This window comes from Hyaena hyaena, unplaced genomic scaffold, assembly GCF_003009895.1.
Source record: "Hyaena hyaena isolate Hyena2069 unplaced genomic scaffold, ASM300989v1 scaffold_143, whole genome shotgun sequence".
NCBI lineage: Eukaryota > Metazoa > Chordata > Mammalia > Carnivora > Hyaenidae > Hyaena > Hyaena hyaena.
Genome location: NW_024080775.1, coordinates 2,766,170 through 2,784,932, shown reverse-complemented (window position 1 = coordinate 2,784,932; position 18,763 = coordinate 2,766,170). Strand labels below are relative to the sequence as shown.

Sequence of the window (18,763 nt, the reverse complement as noted above, 5' to 3'; positions counted from 1 at the left end):
GGTCGAGCCCAGCCCGGCCAAGCCCCGCCAGGGTCGAGCCCAGCACGCGCCGAGCCCAGCCAGCTCGCGCCCAGCCAGGGCCGGGCCCCGCCAGCGCCGAGCCCAGCCCGGCCAAGCCCCGCCAAGGTCGAGCCCAGCCCGGCCAAGCCCCGCCAGGGTCGAGCCCAGCACGCGCCGAGCCCAGCCAGGGCCGAGCCCAGCCAGGGCCGAGCCCAGCCAGGGCCGAGCCCAGCCAGGGCCGAGCCCAGGCTGGCAGCCGCGGCGCCCCGCACTCGTGTTCCGCTGAGGCTCCGGAAGCTGAACTCGGCCTCGGCTGCTCTGAGTGCCCTCTGACCGACGGGAGTGCAGAGGTCCCGGGGGTGGAGGTTATCCAGGGAAAGGCCAACCTGGGGTTCACGTTCGATGAGTAAAGGAAGAGGAGTGAGGACTGTGCTACTGTCCCTAAATGTACCTCCCGCTTTTGGCAAGACCTTAACGCAGTTTCCTCTTAAATGTTCTTGTTACTAAAGTAATGATTTCCCTGGAAACTTCAAATGTACGCCCCTGTTACATTACTAGAAAGGACTATAAAGCGGTTCAAAATCAGAAATAGCTAATAGGTAGGGGCCATTAAGAATAGGGCCAGGGACTATTACTTGCCTTATGTGTGGCCAAGAATGTAAATTGTTATCTCAAACTGTTTTGAACGGAGAGAGGAAGTAGTCCAGACTCCAAGGAGGATCCATTCCATCTAAATGTTTCCGCCCAGACATCTCATGTTAAGCTCTGAAGGGAGAAATTACTAAAGGTTCTTTATCTTAATCCACCCTCCTTTCATAATACTGTCTGTAGTATATTTAAACTCCCTTCCATATCTGTAATACACAGCATAACCAATTGTAAGTAGTGTCCAAGGGAAGTGTGAAGTTCATAAAAATCAGTCTTCTGTGTAAGGGGCACCCTTTGCTGAAGTATCAAAAATTTATTTCAAAAAGGCTGTTCTATTTATAGCACATCAGAATAAGATTTATCTACTGAAGGAGTATTTAAATACTAATAGAATGTGTATACACTTTTATTTCTCCAGAAAGACGAAGCCCAAATCTGCAACTACTAACTCTTCCAGAAACAGCAGCTCTGCTATTGGCTTCCTTGCAGAGAGACCTCAAGAAGGTACAAATATAATGACCTCTTTCAATTGCCAGGGGAAGCTTTGATTACTTTTTGGATTCTGTGTTGAATACAAAAAAGTTGCCTTTGTTCAGATTTTTAAATATAATTAACAGTCACCCCCCCAAAGAAATTCAGTCATGTTTATTATATAAACACTAGCACATTTCTCATTAAAGTGAGTCCCCAAGAACATAAAAACATTTCCTTGATGACATTGGGGAATTTCATATTCATTTCATAAGCCACAGCCTATTTTAACCTTATTTTACTTAGAACTCTAGCACTAAAAATGCTGAGTTCAACCTCATTATATATAGTTGAAAAACCTGAAGTCAATGAGGTTTAAAAATTTTAAATCCAGTTGCTCACTATTGAACCAAATGAGACTGCTGAAAATGACATAGTTTTCACTTGACCACATAGCAAGAGTGCTGGGCCAGTTCTGATTCTAAGCCTGTGTAATTTTCATTTTACTATACAGCTGCTTCTATACTAAGATTAGATGTAATTTTCAAATAGAGACACTCTGGGGCGCCTGGGTGTCTCAGTCAGTTGGGAACTCAACTTCGGCTCAGGTCATGATATCATGGCTCATGAGTTTGAGCCCCGCATCTAGCTCTGTGCTGACAACTCAGAGCCTACAGCCCACTTTGGATTCTGTGTCTTCCTCTCTCTCTGCCCCTCCCCAGCTTGTGTTCTGTCTCTCAAAAATAAACATTAAAAAAAAAGAGACACTCTGTCCACATATCATTGAAACCACTAGTTGAATTAAGGCACCTTGCTACTAGATAAGCCAGGGCTTTGAAGTATGTAATAGACTGGGTTTAAATCCTGGTTCTGCTGCTTTACTAGCTAGATGACCCTGAGTCTTAGTATCATTATTGGTAATATGGAATAATGATGCCTATGTGTAGGGTTGCTATGAGAGCTACTTGAAACAAGGTACATAGTTTTAATTGCTATTAACAATAGAGGTCATCAAAGTATAGTAAACAGATCTAGAATATTCCCTCTCAAAAACTGTAATGATGCCATATGGTGACATAATTAAAAATTTTAAATATTTAAAAAAACATATAGCAAATGATCTGGTGATCAAAGCACAGGCTGCTGACCTTGTGCTCTGATACTTATGCTGATTCAGAAGACATATCATCTGTGCCTAGTATTGGATGGGCCAAGTGGGGAGGAGAAGAGAGCAAAAGGTACTTTTTGCTCAAGCTTCAAGTTTATGGGTTTGTGTGTGTGTGTGCATATGGTATGAGTCAATACATTTAGCCCTCATAGTAACCCTGAGAGGTAACGACATTATTATCCACACTTTCCAGGTAAGAAAATAGAGGCATAGAAAGATTAAGTGGCTTGCCCACTATTACATAGCAAGTACCTCTAAAACGGAGATGAAGAATGAAGATAATTTGTCTGAAAATCAGTAAAATGCCCTCTGGATTCACAGCAGAGCCATGATGTGGTGAAGGGGGATGAATCTGATTATGGCACAGAGAATAACAATAAAATGGTAACAATGATTATGGCAGAGAAGGTAACAATAAGGACAGGAAAAATAGCTACAATGTGGGAATGTCTACTGTGTGTCAAATATGAATGCTAACCTTTAACAGCTCAGAAACCTGAACCTTCATGAGGTATATTTACTTTCCTAAGGTCACCCAGTTGGTATAAAGCCATGTTGGGATTTTAACTCAGGTCCGTGTGACTCCACAGCGCTCTCCTTTATACCTTTCTGTCTCTCAAATGCATTTGTATCAAAGAAGAAGACCACAGACGGGAATCAGGGAGAAGCCAAGGAAAGTGAAAGGAAACCACAGGAGTGAGGAGATGAGGTACAGTCGGTCAGGAAAGGATAGAGAAGCTCCACTCTGAGATGTCCTGGAAGGAAGAATAAGTAACGTGGGTAACTATTCACCGAAGGGATAAAAGGGAATCCAGAACAAGCACGTTTTTGAAGTGGTGTGTGTGAGAATTTGAAATGGTTATTCTGTCGAGGAATGAAAATTTCTGTGGCTATAATTAAAGTTCAGTTCAAGATGACAGAGACGGTCCAGTGAATAAAGGTGTGTAGGTCAGTGGTTCTCAACTATCCATCTGTGGACTGATTCCATTAGAGTTAACTGGAGAGAGTCCTCAAAATTCAGATTTCTCAGCCTTAGACTCAGAGATTCTGATTCTGTAAAACTTGGATGAGGCCTCAGAATCTGCATCCTTTTTTTTTTTTTTTAATGTTTTATTTATTTCCAGGAGAGAGAGATGGCGTGAGCAGGGGAGGGTCAGAGAGAGAGGGAGATACAGACTCTGAAATAGGCTCCAGGCTCTGAGCTGGCAGTCAGCACAGAGCCCGACGCGGGGCCCGAACCCACGAACCGCGAGATCATGACCTAAGCGAAAGTCGGACGCTTAACCGACTAAGCCACCCAGGCGCCCCTCAGAATCTGCATCCTTAAGAAGTTACTCCAAATGATTCTGATGATTAGTCAGATTTGAGAATGACTGAAAATTCAGAGCCAGTTAAGAAAGGTTGAAACCATGAAAATGGAAATCTCTTCTAGGCCTCAGATATAACAGAAGGGCAGACAATAAAGGATTTGCCTTGGAGAACACCTAGAGATTAAGGGAAAGGAGGAAAGTCAGATCAGTGAAGGGACAGTTAAAGGAGAAAGCAGGGATGTAAGAGGAGAACCAGAATAATAGCATTTCCAGAAATCAAGGATGGAGAATTCCAAGAAAGGAGTGGTTAAAGCATCACATGTAGCAGAATGGTTAGTAAGAGCACAGAAATCAATGGAAAGGAGGATCGCATTGGTTAGGACAGGCCATTGAATAGCAGTTCACAACTTCCACTCAGCCCCTGTCTGGTGATTCTAAATTTTTTTTAAATGTTTTATTTATTTCTAGGAGAGAGAGAGAGACAGCGTGAGCAGGGGAGGGTCAGAGAGAGAGGGAGTCACAGACTCTGAAACAGGCTCCAGGCTCTGAGCTGGCAGTCAGCACATAGCCCGACGTGGGGCTCGAACCCACGAACCGCGAGATCATGACCTAAGCGAAAGTCGGACGCTTAACCGACTAAGCCACCCAGGCGTCCCCCTGCCTGGTGATTCTACTTGCCACTGCTATGCCCCTTCTGAAATCTTGTTTAGAGCAAATCTGGGACCAGAAGAAAATAGTGCTAGCTGGCATGGCTGTCAGAACTCTTGTAATGAAAAGGTGAGAAGTAGTTAAAACATGGGTAAAGGATGCTGCATCCAAGGTGACCTTTTCTAAATTGGACTATTGAGCAGGCACGCTTACTGATTGTTGAAATGTGTAGGAGGAGATCGCTGACGAAGATGGATTGAAGGAGAAGTTTTTGATTTGGTTGCTGGGAAAATGTATGGAGCCAGAAAAAAAAAAAAAAGTGAGCTGGAATGGAAAGGCAGGGGGCTAATTTTAAAGAGGGGATGAAAGGGCCTCCTGGGTGACTCGGTCGAGTTGAGCGTCTGACTTCCCCTCAAGCCATGATCTTGTGGTTTGTGAGTTTGAGCCCCACGTCCAGCTCTGTGCTGACAGTTCAGAGACTGGAGCCTGCTTCAAATTCTATGTCTCCCTCTCTCTCTGCCCCTCCCCCACTTGTTCCCTCTCTCTCTCTCTCTCTCTCTCTCAAGAATGAATAAACATTAAAAAATTTAAAGAGGGGAAGAAGGATCTTCATTAGAAACTTTAGGGAAGGGTGTGTGATTATATGTCTCAATTTCAAGTCTTTTTTGGAAAATAAATGTAATTAAATTTTCTTATTTTAGAGAGAGCATGTGTGTGTGTGTGTGTGTATAAAAGAGAGAGAGAGAGATTGAGAGAGAGAGATTGAGAGAGAGAGAGAGAGAGAGAGAGAGAGAGAGAATCCCAAGCAGGCTCCATGCTCAGTGCAAAGCCTGACATGGGGCTCAATCCTATGACCCTGGGATCATGACTTGAGCTGAAATCAAGAGTCAGACACTTAATCGACTGAGCCACCCAGGTGCCCTGGAAAATAAATGTCATTTTGTAATCATTGAAGTTTCCAGAGATTCTGATGATGAAATAAAGGAACAAAATTTTATTAGTTTAAACTGATGGAAAATTTTGGATTTCCATATGATATATTTGTTATTAGCTGCCCTTAATATTTTTATTCTAAAATCCTTAAGTATTTTTTGGTAGGCTCTTATTTTATATAGTGAGTTTTTATTTTAGTGACTGATATACAAGGATGTACTTCTTACTGAGGTTTTTTTCCTTCTCTTTAAAGAGCAGCCTATCATCTGTAATATTCTAAAATATGCTAGCAATTCAAGTTAAAATGTAACTCGGACATTCAAATTATATTGTAACTAACTAAGGGAATGCAGTTTTATCTAGAAATAATCTTTTTTTTTTTTTAATATTTTTATTTATTTCTAGGAGAGAGAGACAGCGTGAGCAGGGGAGGGTCAGAGAGAGAGGGAGTCACAGACTGAAACAGGCTCCAGGCTCCGAGCTGGCAGTCAGCACAGAGCCCGACGCGGGGCTCGAACCCACGAACCATGAGATCACGACCTAAGCGAAAGTCGGACGCTTAACCGACTAAGCCACCCAGGCGCCCCTATCTAGAAATAATCTTAAAGAAAGTTAGGAGAGGCATTTTCCTCTGGTAACTCCCGGTCCCAAACCCATGGTAGGTTTTAACTCTTCTGCCCATTGTTACAGTCCCAGGAACCTATCATCTGACTCCTTAGCTATCGTGCCCCGGAAATGGTATCTCGTGCTCTAAAGTTTTGCAATCCTATCCATCTAACAAGCGTCCCTTCTTTTTGTTTCATTTCCTCTCCAGGCCTAGTATAGCTCAGCTAATAAGAGAATATGTGCAAAAGTATTCCCATGTCATCTTTCCCAAGTAGGATGCACTGTTAACAGGAAACTGGGAGACAGCGCCTTGATGCAGTTTAATGGCTCTAATGGTGGATATTTTATTTTATTTTTTAATTTTTTTAACATTTACTTATCTTAGAGAGAGACAGAGAGAGAGAGAGACAGAGCACCAGCAGGGAAGGGGTAGAGAGAGAAGGAGACACAGAATCTGAAGCAGGCTCCAGGCTCTAATCAAGTGATTCTTAATTGTTGGTTTTTTCATTGTTACCGCTTGCATTGTCTTGTCACTCAGCACACAGCCTGGACACAGGGGCTCCAACTTACAGACCCAAGGTCATGACTTGAGCTGAAATTGGACACAACTGACTGAGCTACCCAGGCGTCCCTAATGGTGGATATTTTAGACATGAGGCACACTTAGAGCAAGACATGTGGCCTTTTCAGATTTCTACCAAACATATCATACTATAGTTTCATTCATTCTGGAGAGTCATATGTAACATGTGAGTTCCCCTATGTGTCTCAAGCTAAGGGGAAAAATTTTTAAATCAAGTCAATCAATTTGCTATAGATTCTTCATAGCAAAATGCAGGAGTTAACATAATCTAGGAGGCTAAATGTATATTTTTTAAGGTTCTCTTTATCTTATCTTTTTTCCTTTTGAAACATGGAAAAGTATGTTTATTTTATGTATTTTTTTTTCTTACAGCTGGAGAAGAAAACTGATCAAACCAGAGTCCTAGAAGACTACTAATCTGATGAAAATAGACCAGATTACATTCAAACACAGTCCATTCTTGTTGAAAATATGAACCATGTAAATAAAGCCTTTGGAGCCTTTTTACTTCAGTTGTAATCTTAGGAACATGCACAACCAGTTTTATTCTTTCCAGAAGTAAAGGTAATGTAGAGTTCTTAGCTGAGATCATCATTGTCTTCTTTCATTGCTTCAGGTCCTGTTTAGGTCACCTTGTACCTTACCCCCCTTTAGAATTAAGTATAAGGCTGGAGACTTTGTAGAGTGTGCTTTCTTTTTGTTACAAGAGTTTCTATCTTGATCTAACGATTCTTAACTGTTGGTCTTTTCATTCTGTTTCCACTTGCATTGTCTTGTCACTCAGCAGGGAATCTCCCTCTCCTTTTCTGCCTTTTCCTCATCTCCCTGGAGGGGCAGGGGAGGCATGGCAGGTTGGGAAAGAGTAGAATGTTTTCTTAGTAGTTCATCTAGGAGACATAAGTTAAGAAGGGAAGAGGGAGGGAGGTGACTGGGAAGAAGCCATGTGATAAGAGCACTTCAGTGTAGTTGCTGAAAGAGGGTGTGATCTCTGAGGCTGGTGGAAGGTTCCACAATGGAGAGCTCCCCTTTGTGCTATTTGGGGATCTCCTGAATTCCAAGGTTACTGGAAAATAAGCAGATGGAGACATGCTCTTCCCCTGTGTACATTGTACAAAAGGAACAAACCAGTTTTTCAGAGGTAGCTCATTTTTCACAGCTAAACAGACTCAAAGACTCTGCTTACTCTAACTGACTAGAGCTCTAGGCTTTATTTTACATTAAAATGTCACATAAAGACACCCTGATCACATCAGTACATAGTGATACGCCTAATCTGGTCCTTCTCAAAACTTTGAACTTAGGTTCAAAATTATCAAAAATAAACACACATACAGTAACACACACACACATTTCCACAACAAGCATAATAACCTATTTATTTGGAATTGCAATATGATCACCATGTTAATTTTTTGACTTAATTAATTGAGAATTATTATTGATAAATGTCACAAGTGGAAACCATTAATTCTTATTGTCATCAGTATATAGACATTATTCAGTAGCTAAAGTATATCTTTATGTGAATGTATCTGTACCTTGGAATTATAGTTTCACTGTGTTATGAAATCAAATCCTTATAAGATTTGTCTGTATCTTGTTTCATAATTGAATAATGAAACTATATTCAAGTTAATGTAACACAGATCTCTTACAAAAAATAATATGCTAGCATTAAAAAACTATGTGGTATTATAATAGGCACCTGTCATTTATTATGATTTGGCTTTAAAGTGGATTTTCTAGATGGTGCTTATGTCCTGTTTATTGAGATTTTACTCATGTGACAGACTTATACATATTGGCTATTTAAACATCATGCTTTTTCTAAGAATATTTTAAAACCCTATCATGCGAAATAATTCTTCCCACAACTAAACAGAACAACCTCAAGTATTTCACACTAAAACAGTTTTTAAAAGCTTTTGAGGGGTATCTCAGTGGCTCAGTCTGTTAAGCAACTGACTTTGACTCAGGTCATGGTCTTGTGGTCTGTGAGTTTGAGCCCCGTGTCCAGCTTTGTGCTGACAGCTCAGAGCCTGGAGCCTGCTTTGGATTCTCCCTCTCTCTTTTCCACTCCCTCACTTGTGCTCTGTCTCTGTCTCGGTTTCTCTCTCAAAAATAAATATTAAAAAAAATTTTAGGGGTGCCTGGGTGGCTCAGTCGGTTAAGTGTCCGACTTCAGCTCAGGTATGATCTCACGGTTCGTGGGCTCGAGCCCCGCATTGGGCTCTGTGCTGACAACTAGCTCAGAGCCTGGAGCCTGTTTCGAATTCTGTATCTCCCTCTCTCTCTGACCCTCCCCTGTTCATGCTGTCTCTCTCTCTCTCAGAAGTAAATAAAACATTAAAAAATTTTTTAAATAATTTTGAAATAAATGACCAACAGCTATTAAAATAATACAGTATTATATTATAATATTATTAGTATTGTATAGAATACCAAGTGTATTATAGGTGCTTGAATTCCTTGAATGTTGTTCTGCCATACAGATGTGCTGATTAACATAGTAGTTGCATACAGGCCCCTGTGCCCAGCTGCGATAACATTCTGTCTATAGTTCTTGTATTCCAATTTATGAAGACATACAGTCTTTAAAAACATCATTTTTTGTGCCTCTGTTTCTCTCAGTAAGACCATTCATTTGTGCAGCAGCTGTGTATATGGCGTGTGCTAGAAACAGAGTCACCTACTAACAGCCTTATTTCTTGCTCCTCACCTGGCTTTGTCAGTCTTGGAGAAAGCACAGTAAATGACTGAAGCAAGGGGATGGAGTCCAGTAGCAGCAGCTGTCTGAATAGAGGACTGAGCACAGGGTAGAAACATGCCACTCAAAACCAGGTGTTTGCACTGGCTGGGGCACCTGGGTGGCTCCGTCAGTTAAGCATCTGATTCTTGATTTCAGTTCAGTCATGATCCCAGAGTCATGGGATCCAGCCCCACCTCAAGCTCTATGCTGACAGTACAGAGCCTGCTTGGGATTCTCTCTCTCCCTCTCTCTCTTTCCCTCCCCCATTCATGCGTGTGTGTGCGTGTGTGTGCACATGCGCCCTCTCTCTCAAGATAAGTATACATTAAAAAAAAAAAAAGGTGTTTGCAAGTCATTGTATTTCCATGTGCTCTATCATTTGTACTCCTTACTAATTAGAAAACTATTCTTTCATTCAGAAAAAAAACGCTCGAATTTAAAAAATTTTTTATTAAGAAGCTATTTTACAGAGGAAATCCCATGCTTTCAATAACATAGATTAACCAGTTATCAACCAAGGGTATCATTTGAATAGACACATTGTGCCACCTTACTAGGAATAGATTTTCATGGTTTTTGTAACACTGAACCCACTTTTTTTTTATCATGAGATCTTTCTGTCACTTCAGCACATGAATATATTATAATACAAGTCCATCTCATATTTTCTGACTCCCTGTGCAGACTTTCCCAAATTGCTCTGCAGATGTGGGGTTAATTGGCATCCACAGGCCATTTTTCAAGGATTAGGCCTTAAGTAATTTTACTTCCCTTTTTCCTGAATCTCTAAATGAGGTAAGTTTGCAGTCATCTTCCATTGTGGGCCTGATTTATGGCATCTATCCACCATTCATCTACTATTTCTTAACAATAGTGATGTGATTTGAAGTTTCAGTTTGAGAGCGAACAGCTAAGAAAGAACTTCTGAGACATTTTTGGTGCAAAATTATAATTTGCACCAAAATTAAAGATAATTTTATTATAGAATAAGGACAGGACCCATAGGCAGAAAGAACTGTATCTACAAGTGTGAAGGAAGACTGATTATATATTTTAAGTTTGTGGAGGGAGGGGTGGGGTAGAGATAACATAAGTTTCCAAGAAGTTTTTGTATGCTGAAAGCTGGGTCTTGCAGGACCTTCAAAACTTAGCTATTGTCAAGATAAGGTTGCTTTTATCTTTAATGAAATATAAATATTAAGGCATTAAGACAGCCATGAACCCTGGAGGAATGTTACCTCCTGCACACCTCAGGTATCTATCAGTGGGCTGCAGGCTGTAAGGAGATTTAACAAACTGCATTTTTCTTGGCTTTGTTCTCCTCATCAATGGGGCAAGCCGTTGGAAAGCTGGATTACAGTTTCCCACTAGTCCTGAGCCATCTGACTCATGGCCATTCAAGCACTGAGCAGACTAAAACTTTTTAAAAAGCTCTGCAGACCTAGGTCAAGTGATATGGCAACCAAGGTTTTCACTGTGATCTAAATGTAACAATTCTTAAGTTGTGGAAAAAAATAATCCAAGAGTGAGTGAAGGTTTTTTTTTTGTTTTTTTTGTTTTTGTTGTTTTTTTGGCCTATTTAGATGTCATTACCTTTAATAATTTTTAAAGTTTATTTATTTATTTTGAGAGAGAGAGAGAGTGGGAGAGGGGCAGAGATAGAGGGAGAAAGAGAATCCTAAACAGGCTCCGTGCTCAGCACAGAGCCCAATGTGGGTCTTGATCCTACAAACTGTGACATCATGACATGGGCCAAAACCAAGAGTTGGACACTCAACTGACTGAGCCATCCAGGAGCCCCTAGGTTTAGTTACATTTAAAACAAAAATATGTTCACAATTGTTCAACATTGTCCCTAAACACGTCCATGATGTGTTTAGGGACATTGTCCTTACTATAATTAAGTAGACTCTATATTTTCTTTTTGCTAATTTTTAAAAAGTTTTATTTTTATTTTTTAATAGTTTATTGTCACGTTGGTTTCCATATAACACCCAGTGCTCATCCCCACAAGTGCCCTCCTCCATGCCCGTCACCCCCATTCCCCTCTCCCCACCTCCATCAGCCCTCAGTTTGTTCTCGGCATTCAAGAGACTCTCATGGTTTGCCTCCCTCCCTCTGCCCCACTATTTTTCCCCTTCTTCTCCCCCATGGTCCTATTAAGTTCCTCCTAATCCACCTATACGTGCAAACATATGGTATCTGTCCTTCTCTGCCTGACTTATTTAGCTCAGCATAACAGCCTCTAGTTCCATCCATGTTGCTACACATGGCCAGATTTCATTCTTTCTCATTGCCATGTAGTATTCCATTGTATAAATATACCACATCTTCTTGATCCATTCATCAGTTGATGGACACTTAGGCTCTTTCCATGTTTTGGCTATCGTTGAGAGTGCTTCTATGAACATTGGGGTCCATGTGCCCCTATGCATCAGCACTCCTGTATCCCTTGGGTAAATTCCTAGTAGTGCTATTGCTGGGTTATAGGGGAGTTCTATTGTTATTTTTTTGAGGAACCTCCACACTGTTTTCCAGAGGGGCTGCACCAGTTTACATTCCCACCAACAGTGTAGGAGGGTGCCCGTTTCCCCACATCCTCGCCAGCATCTAGAGTCCTCTGATTTGTTCATTTTAGCCACTCTAACCAGCGTGAGGTGGTATCTCAATGTGGTTTTGCTTTGTATTTTCCTGATGAGGAGGGATGCTAAGCATCATTTCATGTGTCTGTTGGCCATCTGGATGTCCTTAGATCAGGATCCTTTGTGGGGAAATTGGGAAGCTTGTTTGGTAGATATGGAAGCTGTATAAATACTAAGCAAAGGATTATGGTGATGATCACTTAAAAATAAACACTAGCCAATAAAAATTCTTATCACTGAAATTAACCATTTTAAGAATATTTAAAAATTAAAGTTAAAAATTTAAAAATATTTAAAAATATTTCTAAGAGCATCTGGGTGACTCAGTTAAGCATCTGACTCTTGATCTCAGCTCAGGTCTTGATATCAAGGTTGTGGGTTCAAACTCCACATTTGGAGCCTATTTAAAACAACAACAACAACAACCCACATCTAGTCTTTTTCCTTTAATGAACACTTCCTCATGCCTAAATTTACTGGTGAAAAAAGAGTATAGGGAAATAACTTGGATTTTATTAGAAATTAGAAAATTGCGATTCACTTAATTTTCTCCCCTTTGGAGGCAGAGAAATAAATCCTCTTGTAATAGTTAGAAGAAGAAAAGCATTTTCATGTCTTTGAATAATCATTCTTACTATGTTCTTACTACATTAGTTCTGTTCTACAAGCGTGGAATTCAGTTCTTGTATTCACCATGCAGCTTTTTCTTCCCACGAGGAACCCGGCCCAGAGACAATGGCGACTTGATATTTAACCGATCCCTTTCAGCCTCCTCTTCCTCATTGTAGTGCTCATCCTCTTCATCTTCCACATCACTGCTCTGAGGACTAGAGACCTGAGACCCTGAAGGGGAAGGTGGAACTGAGGATGGCCTGGGATATTTAAATCCTTCTGTCTGCCAAAGACAAAAATGAGTCACAAGCATTATAATGACTTCTTGATTTTTTCAATGTGGTAAACACTTTGCATTTGCATTTAATAAAAAACCATAGTTGGATGTTTTTATGGTCTGTTTATGAGCTGTTATCTTTGATTTATTTTGATTCTGGTACCATTAAACTTGATAAAGATTCATTAAATGAATAACTTCTTTCATTATGCACTGAAATGTGCCAGGTGCTATTTATCTGTTTATCTATCCATCCATCTATCTATCTATCTATCTATCTATCTATCTACCTACCTACCTGCCTATGTTATCTTATTTAATCCTTGTAACAACACCAACAAATTTGTTTTTTCCCACTTACAGAAGAAAATTGAGGATTAGAGAGGCCAGATGACTTGCCCAAGATCATACAGCATGACCCTAGGTTAGAGCAAAGATTTGTACCAGGACTCCAGAGCCTTTAATATCAACTGTCATGTTACACTGTTGATATTCTCAGTCTCTATGTCACTTTTCAGATTTGCTCAATGAAATTGCAGAATATAGGCAATCTGACATGCATGGACAGCCACCACTAGAAAGAATCCTGGAAACTAGGTCACTTAGTTGACCCTAAAATTCCACCAGTTACTGAGTAAATATCACTAGATTTTAATCAAATTGTCCTACCTAAGATCCACTGAGATAACTCACGTGACAAACAAGAGCTAAACACAACTATGGGTCTGGTACCATAATGCAACTGAGGAAACAAAGATGAAAACCAAGATCTTACCCTTTCAGAGGGCACATGCTTGACTAGGGAGGGCAACTGTTTAAAATAGTTGCAGCCCTCCCTGCTCTGTATGTCAACTATTGGTGCACATTATTATAATGTCATACCTATACAATCATTGCAAGGTTCAGATATTTTGCCAGAAAGCAATAAAAAAAAAAAAAGAAAAAAAGCTGAGTCATGCATTTAGGAACTGGCTTAAAGTAGGAGCTCAATACTTACTAACTGAATAAACTGAATAAATGGATGAATATAGGTGAATTATCATCAACTAGAGTGACCACCCCTAAATAAGCTAAGCAATTAACCTTGTTAAAATCATGAACATGAGAGTTGGAATTTGTATTAGGAAGGGTTTTCCAAACTCTGTCACATTCTATATGGGCAAGTTCTACCTTGGGTTAACTTTTTAGATCTGGTTCCCTTGAGACCTGATGGAGGTAGACCGTAAGTTGTGTTATTAAGCAAAATTGATCATGGTAAAAGTGACTCCTGAGTTGGAGATTAAATCTGAACTCATAGGATTTATAAATACTTGACAAGGATTATAGCTTTTTTGAATCTCTGAATTTGATGAGTCATAATTGCACATATTCCTTGTGGAGACCATGGAAGCTTATCTGGGAGATACTGGCTCCTGGGAGCAGGGGGGAGAGGGGATGGGGGGTGGGCATAAAACTACTAAGCTAAGATAGATCTCATACATAATGATATAGGTATCATCTTTTTGCACCTAAGCTTTTACCTGGTGGATAAGGTGACAAAGAAGTGTAACTTTTGGACTGCTGTGTAGACTGGTGTAAGGATGAATCCCACTAAAGAGAAATGCCTGATGCTGTCCTATTTCAAGCTGTGTTTCCTGTTTTATATCCTTCTAAGTGAATGTGGTGACAAGTAGCCTACGCTGGTCTCATGAATATAAATGTCTAAGTGATCTTCAGAAGAAGGCTCCCTTGGGACACTGCTGACTGTTACATGAATACTCATCTAATCCAACTCCTCCTGTGGTTCCTGAGTTCACTCTTTATTTCTCTTGCCAAGTAGTCACCCTATATCTCAATGCTTCCTTAGAGAGCTAATTCACCAGCTGTGAAAGCAAGGTAGTTCATTTTTCAATAATTCTGATAAGAATGGTAGTCTAATAAAGCAGTTTCAAACACTAAAGCAGGATAAATTTTAATGTGGAGGTGCTTCTTCAATGACATGAATTAACTGACTGTTTGCCTGTCTGCATAAGGCTAACTCTGAATCAAGGGCTTTGACTTGTCTGATTTGTTGGTTCTTCTATTCTTTGCTTTAGGGCAATATTATGAAAAAGTATAATAGTTTGTGTATTTACTTCTAAATTCAAAGGTATTGGTAGGACTTACCATACATAAGAAATTTAGCTTTCAGAACAAATCCACTAAACATAAAATACTAGGGGCGCCTCGGTGGCTCAGCTGAGCGTCCAACTTCGGCTCAGGTCATGATCTCATGGTTAGTGGGTCCAAGCACTCTGTGCTGACAGCCAGCTCAGAGCCTGGAGCCTGTTTCAGAGTCTGTGTCTCCCTCTCTCTCTGACCCTCCCCTGCTCATGCTGTCTCTCTCTCTCTCTCTCAGAAATAATTAAAACATTAAAAAAAATTTTTAAAAAACATAAAACACTTACTGTTGGTGGTGATGTAGGCTCCATATGGAATATATCTGGAAAAGCTCTGCTTAATGTCAGGTACCTGGCATGCTGATAATACTGTGATAGAAAACCAATTCACAGGTTTAAAAAAATGTATATTTCAATAACCAAGTTATTGTATAAAATCTTATTCTCCTAGTTATAAAATCCATTTTTAAAGTGGTAGAGCCTATTCACCTAAATTTAAAAATCAGAAAGAAATGAGTTTATAGTTTTATTATTTTCCAGTGAGTAGGTAAAGAATTACTACAAAAAGTTGGAGGGAGGGATGCCTGGGTGGCTCAGTCAGTTGAGCATCAGACTTGGTTTTGGCTCAGGTCATGATCTCACAGTTCATGGGTTCAAGTCCCGCTTTGGGCTCCATGCTGATAGCATAGAGCCTGCTTGGGATTCTCAATCTCTCTCTCTCTCTCAAAATAAATAAACTTTAAAAAAAATATTGGAGAGAAAAGCCATACTGACCTTACTCCGAAAACTGAATTGAACACTAAGGGGATTGAAAACCCTAGCTTCATTCCACAGAAGAAGTATGTATGCTTCCACAGAGAAGCAGTATGGCATGGGAAAAAGGTGGGGCCCGAATAATCAGATAAACTGGACTTAAATTCTACTTTAGACCTTAGCTAAAAAAAGTGTCATTTTTCATTCTGGTTTCATTATAAAATGCAGACAGTTCAATTAATCACCCAGGATTGTAATGAACACTGGCATTAGTGTGTGTAGACACTGTGCAAACGGCAGCATCTATCATTTTTTTTTCAGGAGAGCTTAGTGGTATCTAAAGAGATACATTATGTGAAGGCAAAGTCAACTTATATTTTATTAAATCATCCAGTGCTAAAATATATAGACATCTGGGTATTTACAAACCTATTGCATAATTGAAAGGAGGTATTTTCTAGGGGCGCCTGGGTGGCTTAGTCGGTTAAGCATCAGGCTTTCACTTAGGTCATGATCTCGCGGTTCGTGGGTTCGAGCCCCGCGTCGGGCTCTGTGCTGACTGCCAGCTCAGAGCCTGGAGCCTGTTTCAGAGTCTGTGACTCCCTCTCTCTCTGACCCTCCCCTGCTCACGCTGTCTCTCTCTCTCTCTCTCTCCTAGAAATAAATAAAACATTTAAAAAAAAAAAAGAAAGGAGGTATTTTCTATACTTGTCATTTGAAAAACAATGTTATCCCCATTCCCACTGCATTCGAGGAATATGGTCATGTTTTCTCTTAGAGTCAAACAAAATACAAATGTTTCTTTAGATGTTTTCCTTATATTCATGAACCAATACTTGTAATGCATCAAGTTAAGTACTGACTATACAGTAACTGGTAAAATTGCAGCCAGCTTCTGACAGACTTGCTGTTATAAGCTCAAACTCAATATGAAGATTTGGAGTTAGGACTTTGTGAGCTTATATTAAGTTTTAAAAAGTACATGAAAATATTACTGGAGATCTTAACAATGATGGTACTGAGTTGACTTTCTAGATTATGAGTAGAATCTCAATTTTTATACTCCAGTAGGATTTTAAAAGTGGCTCTCTTGATCACAAACTTGCTTACTCTGCCCAGATATCTCCAATCCAGAAGATCGGAGAGCCTCTCAGTTCGGTTTCTCTGAATAATTCTCTGGCGGCGGGACTGTTTGCAAAATCCATAGAGAAACTGAGTCAGCTGATTGCAAGAATCATCCGGAGATTGGAACCGTCTGTCAACAATGTAAATGCCTGAGGGGCACAAAAACCAAAGCACAGATAAAAGTAGGGCTAACTTTGGAATATTACTTCTCCCATTCCATACGTTCTATTGCAGACTGTCACATGCATTACCCACTCCCTGACAGCCCCCATTGCCTCTGTATTTTGCCTTGAAAATACAACGCTGTATTTTCCTGAGATTTCTTCCTAATGGTTTGTCACTGTCACTGGCACACAGCCAACACAATGGATCTTGCTAAAAAAAAAAAAAAAAATTGGCAGTAGAGGAAAACCCTGGATCAGGGATTCTCCCCTGGACTGCTCACTAACCAGAATCTCTGGGGTGAGACCTGGGTGTCAGTGATTTTAAGTCTCCTCAGTGTTTCCCCATGCACCCCTGGCTGAGAACCACAGCTCTAGCCTGAGGAAAGAGAACTGTGACAATGCAAGCATAGACCAGGAAATTGGCATGGCAATGTGTGGGCCGATCGATAGTCCATCCCATCTCGCTTTTCTTGTTGCTAGGCAACATGGACACAGAGATGATAGTATGCAAATTTTTCTGCCATCTTAAACAATTAAATGGATTTTGCTAACTTGGCACAGATCCTTAAAATAATGACACTGACTAATCTACGTACTCTAAAGCCACGGTTACTGTAATGTCCCTTCTAGGTAGTAAAGGGCCAAACCGGCTCAGAAAATAAAAAGATAAAAGGGCAAGATTTGCCCAAGTTTAGCATTGGTTTTATAGTTTGTCTTTTGGGCAATATATTTAATATTAATAGCATTTTTATGAAGCACATAATTAAATCTACTTTGAATTAAACAAGAGGTAAAAGCATTACTTTAATTATCAGGATAGCTTTAGAGTTAGGCTCCGTAAAGACCCCGTGCTTCGTTTGGTTAGAGGACATGTCTCCCTGTGTTGGGTGAATGATGCAAAACCTCACATACCATAAGCAGTAGGATCAGCCACGTGCTCCTGCATGAAACAGCCAAAGCCGGAGAGGTTGGTTGTCACACTGGGGATACCCATCACCGTGCATTCAGCTGCCAGGGGAAATAGAAATGTTTGGCTTCAGACCAGTTCTATATCCTCTTTTGCATGCAGAGGGGGCAAAAGCCCAAGTCTGCCTAGTAATAGCGATATTTATTTTGTACCAAGCACAGTACTAAGCTCTTTACATGTATTAACTCATGTAATCTCAACAACCATGTGAAGTGACACTGTCATCATCTACATCTTACAGGTGAGGAAATTGAGGCACAGAGAGGTTAAATAATTTGCCCAATGTCACAAAGCCAGGGAATGGGGTCGAGCTGGGATTTGAAGGCAGGTGCCCAGCTCTAGGGCTCTTGTTTAAAACTGCTACTCTCCATTGCCTCTCTCATTCCATCTGGTTTGTTTTTTGCTCCATTCTAAGCTGTGTGTCTCCGAGTAAGTGGTGAGTTTGAGGTGTTGGTGAATAGGTATTGGACATAAGCAAATCCTATCAAATTAATGTGCCATGCCACGGACCCCCTCCACTTCCCCAAGTGTTCACTGAACCCAGAGCCTCCCCAGTCATTTCTCACCTTCTAGGCAAAACCTGTTTTTCATAAAATAGTGGGTATATATATATTTTTTAAGAAGTATTACTTCTCAGGGCACGTGGGTGGCTCAGTCAGTTGAGCACCTCAGGTTATGATCTCACAATTCCTGGGATTGAGGCCCATGTCAGGGTGCACACTGACAGTGTGGAGCCTACTTGGGATTCTTTCTCTCCCTGTCCCTCCCCCGCTTGCACACACCCTCTCTTTCTCTCTCTCTCAAAATAAATAAATAAACTTAAAAAAAAAAAAAAGAAGTGTTGCTTCTCACAAGGATGTCTGCATTTTTAACAAGGAATTTATATTTGATTATGGAATTACTCTTGGTTGGCTGGTGGTGTTGGGTTAAAAAAAAAAAAGATTTCCCCACTACTCAAGAAGTAATATT

At 40.5% G+C, this 18,763-nt stretch overlaps 2 protein-coding genes across 2 annotated transcripts in view; one reads left to right on the top strand and one right to left on the bottom strand.

The window, feature by feature from the left end:
* The window catches only part of SPX (spexin hormone), a 9,173-nt gene extending 2,225 nt beyond the window's left edge, over positions 1-6,948 (top strand). The window contains exons 5-6 of the mRNA XM_039238563.1: positions 1,067-1,152; positions 6,740-6,948. Of these exons, the coding sequence (XP_039094494.1) occupies positions 1,067-1,152; positions 6,740-6,784 (131 nt within the window). The 3' untranslated portion in view covers positions 6,785-6,948. The remainder of the gene's footprint in view (positions 1-1,066; positions 1,153-6,739) is intronic.
* Positions 6,949-12,434: 5,486 nt separating this feature from the next.
* Positions 12,435-18,763, bottom strand: part of GYS2 (glycogen synthase 2) — a 52,154-nt gene continuing 45,825 nt past the window's right edge. The window contains exons 13-16 of the mRNA XM_039238592.1: positions 17,740-17,835; positions 16,649-16,812; positions 15,074-15,154; positions 12,435-12,653 (exon numbers count right to left, since the gene is read on the bottom strand). Coding sequence (XP_039094523.1) covers positions 12,435-12,653; positions 15,074-15,154; positions 16,649-16,812; positions 17,740-17,835 — 560 coding nt within the window. The remainder of the gene's footprint in view (positions 12,654-15,073; positions 15,155-16,648; positions 16,813-17,739; positions 17,836-18,763) is intronic.